Consider the following 9765-nt stretch of genomic DNA (forward strand, 5'->3'; position numbering starts at 1 on the left):
AAACTTGTAATTGGAACATTAAACAACAATAAAAGATAATATCAATCTTATAATTGAATGCATTCTTACGGTGTTTTCGGTTTCTAAAATCTGTCTAATAGATATTTTATATAGTGGTTTCTAGCTAATTGTCCATATAAAATAAATGTACTTTCTAAGTTATCTGTTTGGCATTTTGCGAGTAATGTGTGATCTAATTTTCAATAAGAAACTAATTTTACCACAGCAAATGTAGCCTAGTAATTTTCAAAGCAAGAGCTCGTTTAAGGAGTATTTCCAGGAGTAAGGCCAATACTGTACAAAAAAGTTCTTTTAAAAAACGCTAAATTCTTATCCCGACCAAGAAGATAAGCACAAATATTATCTATCTTGTAAAGTTATTCCATTTTGTGCATCTTTTTACATTGATAATGCTCTGTCGTGTACCAATTAGTACTTTCCCTGTTGTTATAACAGAGGACGACCACATANAGTATTTCCAGGAGTAAGGCCAATACTGTACAAAAGTTCTTTTAAAAAACGCTAAATTCTTATCCCGACCAAGAAGATAAGCACAAATATTATCTATCTTGTAAAGTTATTTCATTTTGTGCATCTTTTTTCATTGATAATGCTCTGTCGTGTACCAATTAGTACTTTCCCTGTTGTTATAACAGAGGACGACCACAGAACAATGACCCCTTCAGGGTTTTACGTTTTTGGACTCAGGATACGTTGAAACGTCGCGAAATGCAAAATATTCGGGGATAAATTCTGTATATATGGATGTTAATGTGTGTGGGGGGATTTTGTTCATTCTGTTTGAAGCTTAATAACTCCTGTATTTTTTGTCGAAAATTTCTTAAATTTTGCAGGGAGGTTAGTTTATTAGGGAAATTGATGATATTAAATTTTGGTGGTTAAAGGTCGAGGGGTAGAGAGATAAAAGGGGTTGNGGCAGGTTTCCGTTTTATTAAGGTTCCGCTTTGGACGGGTTTTACTATAGTTTCTAGCGGTGTTAAATCTAATTGTATTTTGATAAAAATTCAGAATTTTTTAAATTAATACGTCGGAAAATTATTCTAATTTCCTACCATATTTTATTTTATCAAATCTCTCGTCAACTAATACATAACACTGATTACCTCATATTCGTAATAGTTTACAATTTTACTCTGTAAATCTGAATAAGTGAGAGAAAAAAAGCAATAAAACCATTGTTAAATTATTAAATAGAATTAGCTGTGAAATTTATTATTTCTTTAATTAAAAATTCTGTTTTATTCTAATATTATTCAGAATAAACTAAATAATAATTTTATCACGAAATGTATGGAAAACTCGAGCATTATTGGCCTAGAAAACACGAGAACTTTCTAGGACACTGTTATCGATGACGTCACGCGTCACAACAAACGCTCTGTTGCGTCATGCGCAGATGTTCCAGAATGTTCGAGAAGTTTTCTCTCTTACAAATACCGGCGACTTGCAGCGTGGCTTTAAATCTTGTCTGTGTCAACGCAAGGTTCAAGTCGAAATGTCTCGATTGTTGTTACCCGCTTTACTAGGCGACGTGTGGGATTATCCTCGTCGATTATTCGATCAACAGTTCGGTTTGGGGCTGACGGATGAGGATTTCTTCCCTTCGAGGTCGTATCGCGGATTTATCGTCAGACCGCGACGCCAGACGAGTGTTCAAGATTCTAGTTCCGGTGTTTCCGAAGTAGTCAACACCAAAGACCACTTCCGGGTCATGACCGACGTCAGCCACTTCTCTCCGGAAGACATCACCGTCAAAACTGTGGACAATTGCGTGGTGATACACGGAAAACACGAGGAGAAGATGGATCAACACGGGTTCGTGTCCAGAGAGTTTACCCGCAGATACAGTGCTTCCTAAGGAAGTCGATCCCGAGAAGGTGACGTCGTCTCTGAGTGGCGACGGAGTGTTGACGGTGGAAGCGCCTAAAAAACGAGAAGAATTACCGTCTAACGAAAGAGTTGTTCCTATAACCGTGCAGAGGTTCCCTGCAGTGAGGGAGACGGAGAAAACGAATAAGTTTCCCCCAACGAATAAGTTTCCTCGTTTACTACGAAAATTCTTTATTTATTAATGATGTTTATTAGCCTATAGTAGGCCTGTATACTGTGTAATTATTATTTGTTTTATACGTTTAATAAAATTACGTTAATTGAATCTGTGTTTGTGTGTTTTTTAATTTTGCTATATTTGCGTTCTGGTTTTAAAGTTTGTAGATCGTACTGAAGAGCTTTCGAAAGGAATCTAATGCTAAATAATGACAAATAAAATGTTCTAATTCGTGTTGTTTTGGCAATTTTTTCACTAGAATAATTTATAGAAATCAGTCTAGTGTCTAAACTTTCTCAACGGTTAGATCTTATAACATTTAAACTATTGGTTTTATTTTTTTATTCGAAATGAAAATCAATATGATTGTCAGGAACATTGGAACGTAAAACGTGTAAGATTAAGACATTTTATCAGAATATTTCGTGAAAGTTGCCCGTCCTAGCCTATATAACAGTCGGAATGGTAATTATTATTGTAACGTCACAATGCCGAGCTGAAATTTTTATCATATTTTAATTAAAAATATCGACTTTTATTTTCAGAATGAATCAAAATAAAAATTTTTTAAATTTGTAAAAAATGTGAGATCACGTGTATATTGTACATTTTAGAAAGCAGATTGACATATATACTGTATATTGAAAACAAAGTCATGGACTCCCATTTTTTACATTTAAATGGCCCTTCATTACAGTTTTGAATTCCCCATTGCATTTAATAAAAAATGGCGAGGTTTTATAAAAATTGGCTCATTAAATTTTGAGAAGAAACTCAATTCTATAAGCCCATAGAAAACGTGCTAGCGATCTTGAAACATCGCACGACAAAGTCGAGAGATTCGTGCGATATCGCTTTGTCGCAAGCGCTAGTGCTACAACCTAATATCTTGAAAACGAACACACGGACACACATTTTTATAACATTTTTGGATTCTTCATCGCAATTAATGTGAAATGGCAAAGTTTAATCAAAATCGATGGAACAGATATTGAGAACGAATGCAACTCTCTCAGCCACATAGAAGAGACTTCGCTAACGCTCCACCTCAAATATATTTTAATTAAAAACCTTGTAATTAGTCAGAGACGTAGAGCATAATTGTAGCACCAAGCATCAGCCTATAATATACAGGCCTATAGGTAACATATGCTATATTGTTATGTATATTTTAACAGGACATATTGAAGCGAAAAATTTCTTTTTAATATTTTCAATATTAATATTAACATAATAATTAATCAATACTGTATTGATAATTTTATAAATCTCGCAACGAGTTGCTTTACTTTCCCGGCCAAATTATAAAATTGTGTGTCGCCATCTATTAGGACATTTTATTTAAAAAAATCTTTTGGACACAAATTCCCACTTAGCATTAGCCTAGTCCCGTATGGCAGAAACAGTAAAAAAGTAAATAAATAAAGACTAGACAATGGACAGACGTAACCATACTCAATAATTGTATAAAATTATCAATAATTTTGAAGTCCTCGTACAGCATTACATAGAGACTACAGAATAGTACGCCATAACTTTTTAAATTAAAACTCTACCCTGTAGGCACTGTTTTTAGCATGCCCATTATGGGTTCGGCCAGGTCCACAACGGGGCAGACGGGGGTGGTAGTGAGGATCGGGGTCTAATATATTTGGACGAACCATCCTAAAAAAATTCAGGGGTTTTTCGGTCTGGACGAAATGTTCCAATTCGAACAAATCCCCAAAAATCAAGATACATGGTAGACCTAGACGAAATTACATAGAAATATGCCAAAATTTTAAAAGATTTTTTTATTTTTTTTAGCCAAAAATGTAAAACAAAATTNTATGTAAATTAGTTGAAGAAGGTTATTTAAATTATTTAAATTACTTCTCTCAATCTTACTTTAAAAACTATTTTTAAAAATTAGATCTAACTTCTCAAGGGAAAAATAATAAAAAATCGTTTGCAAGCCGATCTAAAACGTACAATACGTCAAGGTGAGTTTTATTGATGACGTCACACGTCACAACAAACGCTCTGTTGCGTCATGCGCAGACATTCCAGAACGTTCGAGAAGTTTCCTCTCTCCTACTAATACCGGCGACTGCCAGTGTCGCTTTAAATCTTGTCTGTGTCAACGCAAGGTTAAAGTCGAAATGTCTCGATTGTTGTTACCCGCTTTACTAGGCGACGTGTGGGATTATCCTCGTCGATTATTCGATCAACAGTTCGGTTTGGGGCTGACGGATGAGGATTTCTTCCCTCCGACGTCATATCGCGGATTTATCGTCAGACCGCGATGNTGATAATACATACATAACTGACAATAGACCAATAACGAAGAAGGTTATTTAAATTATTTAAATTACTTCTATCAATCTTACTTTAAAAACTATTTTTAAAAATTAGATCTAACTTCTCAAGGGGAAAATAATAAAAAATCGTTTGCAAGCCGATCTAAAACGTACAACACGTCAAGGTGAGTTTTATCGATGACGTCATACGTCACAACAAACGCTCTGTTGCGTCATGCGCAGACATTCCAGAATGTTCGAGAAGTTTCCTCTCTCCTACAAATAACGGCGACTTCCAGTGTCGCTTCAAATCTTGTCTGTGTCAACGCAAGGTTCAAGTCGAAATGTCTCGATTGTTGTTACCCGCTTTACTAGGCGACGTGTGGGATTATCCTCGTCGATTATTCGATCAACAGTTCGGTTTGGGTCTGACGGATGATGATTTCTTCCCTTCGAGGTCGTATCGCGGATTTATCGTCAGACCGCGACGCCAGACGAGTGTTCAAGATTCTAGTTCCGGTGTTTCCGAAGTAGTCAACACCAAAGACCACTTCCGGGTCATGACCGACGTCAGCCACTTCTCTCCGGAAGACATCACCGTCAAAACCGTGGACAATTGCGTGGTGATACACGGAAAACACGAGGAGAAGATGGATCAACACGGGTTCGTGTCCAGAGAGTTTACCCGCAGATACGTCCTTCCTAAGGAAGTCGATCCCGAGAAGGTGACGTCGTCTCTGAGTGGCGACGGAGTGTTGACGGTGGAAGCGCCTAAAAAACGCGAAGAATTACCGTCTAACGAAAGAGTTGTTCCTATAACCGTGCAGAGGGTCCCTGCAGTGAGGGAGAAACCGGAAATGGCTCCTAAAGAATAACTGTAAAAAAATTTTTCTTTCAATTTCTCTCCTGTTTGTAATAATCCTAATAAGCTGTACGTTTTTTCATATTGTTTGTTAAATTAATAAATAAAGCTTTTCTAAGAATCTCGGGCAGTTTTTTTTCATTATTTAATGATCTTCGAAGCTAATTCTTTGACGATCCAAAACCCTTTTGTTTTAGAACAATATCACTTTTCTAATAAACTTCGTGATTAGGTAAAAAGGGAAAAAGAGGGACTTCTGCGGTCAATGACCGAGATGATCTCCTCGAAAAAAATCGTTAGTATATCAATAAACGAAATCTCCTCCATTTGTTTAAAGGTAATTTTATAGACGTTAATATCAANAAGCGCCTAAAAAACGCGAAGAATTACCGTCTAACGAAAGAGTTGTTCCTATAACCGTGCAGAGAGCTCCTTCAGTGAGGGAGAAACCGGAAGTGGCTCCTAAAGAATAACTGTTTGTGTTAAAAAGAAAATTTTCTTTTAATTTCTCTCCTGTTTGTCTGTAATAATCCTAATAAGCTGTACATTTTTCATATTGTTTGTTACATTAATAAATAAAAAAGCTTTTCTAAGAATCTCGGGCAGTGTTGTTAGCTTCGAAGATCATTAAATAAAGAAAAGCCATTTATTTTGTAAACTTAAATGGCTTCGTGCATTGTTTATAGTTAAACATCAATGATACATTTTAAATTGGTAAAGATTGTTATTGAAATAGTTAAAATCGACAGTTATTTCGATTTCAGTGTTTTGAGTTTTATTTTCGTATATGCTATAACCCCGATTAACCGCGGTTCCGCATAATCTGAGGCAAATCCTTACGTGAATACACTAATTTTTTTTGTTCTGTAATTCCTAAAAGAAACTTCGAAACGAAAAAAAAGGAATTACGAAACTGAGTAATTTTTCGTGAGAGCAACAATCTCATCTATAAACATTGATCTGTCCGTAATTGTTCTAATTCGATACAATGGTACTAATTAAATTATACTAAAGTATAACAAAAGTTTGGATACAAAGAATAATGGCGTAATGATCAGCAGTAAAAACATAGCACGGTAATGTGATTTTGGGCTGAATACGACGGCCGCAATTTCTCTATTCTCGCGTTAGCAGAAAATTTCCATAAATTAATGTACAGTAGATCCAAACGTCTGTAACTAACTGCTTGATTTTATCGGGATGACCCGGGGCCATATTTTGGTCACCCCGTCTCTCACAAGCCGGTCGCTGATTGGCTAATCATTTAGATTAGCCAATCAGCGACCGGCTTGTGAGAGACCAGAGACGGTGACCAGAATATGGCCCCTGATGACAGATCAAACGTAACATTACTATGGGGGAATGCCTAAAATTTGATGACAAAATGTAACAGGTGTGATAGGTAGTCAAAAAAGGACTTAAAATTGATGACAACATATTTACGTGACCCCTACAGCTAGGCAGGTAACTGGAGCGGTCCAGTAGTAAAGGACCTAACATCCAGACAGCCTGTTGAGAATTAACCTATATGAGTGGGCTTTGACAAATCCACTCGAAATGCTAGTAGCCTATAAANTTAATATCAACAAGACGGGAATAAGAGATGTTTTTACCCCCTCTTTGGTTGCACGTGACATGTGGTTACGGCAATAAATCGCCTCCTTCGTAGTCAAACGCGACGTTTGATATAAACAATATCTAGATAGTTGACCAGGTTAAAGAAATTATTGTCAGAGGAATGTTAATTTATGGATGAGAGCCGTCAAACCTATAGAAATTTATATTATAAAATCATATCTTCTAGACGCTGATAGCAATAAATTAAACAAACTTCTCTGTGTCAATTGTCAGTACATCAACACACTAACAGGTGTGCGTAAAAATCATGAATGATGTCATAGTTCTCACCCCCTCAAAAATAGTATAAAGAGGGTTTGGACGCAGTCCACAGCGCGGCCATCCCCAAAAGGCGGACATTCACAAGAGGGACATTCACAAGGCGGACATCGACTGCCACATCTACTGACCAATACCGCCATACTGCCGTGACGATCCAGGAACGTTTTTACCAACGACCCATATTACGGATCGGGAACTTAGAGGTACGGTATTTGTTTTTGGATATCTATTTGTATACTCTCTCTCTGCGAAATCTCTCTGCGAATTCTCCCTCTGAGAAATCTCTTTTCTAGAGATCTCTCTCTCTCGTCTCTTAACTTAGAGAATAGATATTAGATGTTTTATATGAAAGACGAATCATTGTCGCGACATAGAATAGAATTTTGTAGATCTTCACCTTAGCTTTTGATATGTACAATTTTATAGTTGTTTATTAAATGTGTTATTCTTGTTCAACCTGTGTATTCATTTGGGAATCTGTCAACTTACTCACTGACCTCCCCACTCAATTTTATTTTGCCCTCCTATAAAGCCATCCTCTGACAGAGCCGCCGGTAAGTGGGGACAACTAACCCCCTCGGTTCTGTCAAAATTCATTCATTTTGTAAACTTAAATGGCTTCGTGAATTATTTATAGTTAATTAAATATCAATGATACGTTTTAAATTTGTAAAGATTGTTATTGAAATAGTTTCAAAATTGACAGTTATTTCGATTTAAGTTTTATTTTCGTATACGCTAAACCCCGATTAATCGCGGTTCCGCATAATCGGAGGCGAATCCTTACGTGAATACGCTAATTTTTTTGTTCTGTAATTCCTAAAAGAAACTTCGAAACGAAAAAAAAAAAGGAATTACGAAACTGAGTAATTTTTCGCAAGAGCAACAATCTCATATATAAACACTGATCTGTCCGTAGTTGTTCTAATTCGATACAATGGTAGTAATTAAATTATACTAAATTATAACAAAAGTTTGAATACAAAGAATAATGGCGTAATGATCAGCGGTAAAAACATAGCACGGTAATGTGATTTTGGGCTGAATACGACGGCCGCAATTTCTCTATTCTCGCGTTGGCAGAAAATTTCAATAAATTAAAGTACAGTAGATCCAAACGTCTATAACTAACTGCTTGATTTTATCGGGATGACAGATCAAACGTAACATTACTATGGGGGAATGCCTAAAATTTGATGACAAAATGTAACAGGTGTGATAGGTAGTCAAAAAAGGACTTAAAATTGATGACAACATAATTACGTGACTCCTACAGCCAGGCACTTAACTGGAGCGGTAAAGGATCTGCCGGACCTGACATCCAGACGGATCATATTTACCATTCATTCTTATACTCAACTTCTATGAAACAAAATTTCTGTCGGGTGCACTTAGTCTGTGGAAAATTTTATATTTAAAACTTAAATAAAACATTCACACATTAAGCCACAAAGCCACTTCAAGGCGACACCCATTTTGTGGTAGTTTTATAGTTTCCAGAAACTGACCCTGATTGCTTGACAGAGTAACAATCAGAGAATAAAACTGGATATTCGTTGCTATTCGATTTATTCAGTAAACTGAAATCATTTCCTAAACAAATCAATGGTTGTCNCTTGTGAGAGACCAGAGACGGTGACCAGAATATGGCCCCTGATGACAGATCAAACGTAACATTACTATGGGGGAATGCCTAAAATTTGATGACAAAATGTAACAGGTGTGATAGGTAGTCAAAAAAGGACTTAAAATTGATGACAACATATTTACGTGACCCCTACAGCTAGGCAGGTAACTGGAGCGGTCCAGTAGTAAAGGACCTAACATCCAGACAGCCTGTTGAGAATTAACCTATATGAGTGGGCTTTGACAAATCCACTCGAAATGCTAGTAGCCTATAAACTTGTGTCTTCTTAGCTACTATAAAGTGAATTATAAAGGGTAAAATAATAATATATGTTTAACACGACATCTCTAGCTCTGATCAACTGATATTTCGATATGTTTATAAAACACAGCGTTACTTTTCACCACTTCTTTTACAAGATCAGAACTGAAAAATGACAGTATCATGCAGAAAATATCCTATCCCGTTAGTATGCAAGTTTTCGACAATAATTAACAACAGAGTTTCAGATAATCCTGAAATACTAAAAATTTTTTAATTTCAAAAAAACTGTTTCTTACCTTGGACAAGTAATGGGAATTTTGCTAAAGTTTAACAATGATTGTGAAAATAAGTTAAATCATCATTGGCTTCTGTAAACAGTCCACATCTACCATTCATTCTTATACTCAACTTCTATGAAACAAAACTTCTGTCCGGTGCACTTAGTTTGTGGAAAATTTTATATTTAAAACTTAAATAAAATGTTCACACATTAAGCCACAAAGCCACGTCAAGGCGACACCCATTTTGTGGTAGTTTTTTAGTTTCCAGAAACTGGCCCTGATTGCTTGACAGAGTAACAATCAGAGAATAAAACTGGATATTCGTTGCTATTCGATTTATTCAGTAAACTGAAATCATTTCCTAAACAAATCAATGGTTGTCACTCCAATTAATTGTTCTTATCGAAATTCTCAGTGCAAATTTGTCATTTATAATTAATCATAGCAACGAATATAGAATTACTTTCAAAACATAAATAATTCAT

At 35.9% G+C, this 9765-nt stretch overlaps 1 protein-coding gene and 1 pseudogene across 1 annotated transcript; both read left to right on the top strand.

The window, feature by feature from the left end:
- The first annotated feature begins 1470 nt into the window (after positions 1–1470).
- Positions 1471–5807, top strand: LOC111625055 (annotated as a pseudogene).
- LOC111625064 (alpha-crystallin A chain-like) lies at positions 4099–5333 on the top strand. Its single transcript, XM_023368098.1, has 2 exons — positions 4099–4322; positions 4805–5333. The coding sequence occupies exons 1-2, from the start codon at positions 4210–4212 to the stop codon at positions 5220–5222; spliced, it is 531 nt and encodes a 176-aa protein (XP_023223866.1). The 5' UTR covers positions 4099–4209; the 3' UTR covers positions 5223–5333.
- Positions 5808–9765: the final 3958 nt, after the last annotated feature.

The sequence above is a fragment of the Centruroides sculpturatus genome, unplaced genomic scaffold (genome assembly GCF_000671375.1).
Source record: "Centruroides sculpturatus isolate CEXI.00-Female unplaced genomic scaffold, Cexi_2.0 scaffold77, whole genome shotgun sequence".
Taxonomy (NCBI): domain Eukaryota; kingdom Metazoa; phylum Arthropoda; class Arachnida; order Scorpiones; family Buthidae; genus Centruroides; species Centruroides sculpturatus.

Excerpts from the sequence above, each read along its gene's own strand:
- LOC111625064 (XM_023368098.1), top strand. The coding sequence starts at position 4,210 with ATGTCTCGATTGTTGTTACCCGCTTTACTAGGCGACGTGTGGGATTAT. Across the intron at positions 4,323-4,804 it reads GAGGATTTCTTCCCTCCGAC|GTCGTATCGCGGATTTATCG; the intron begins GTCATATCGCGG and ends CTTCCCTTCGAG.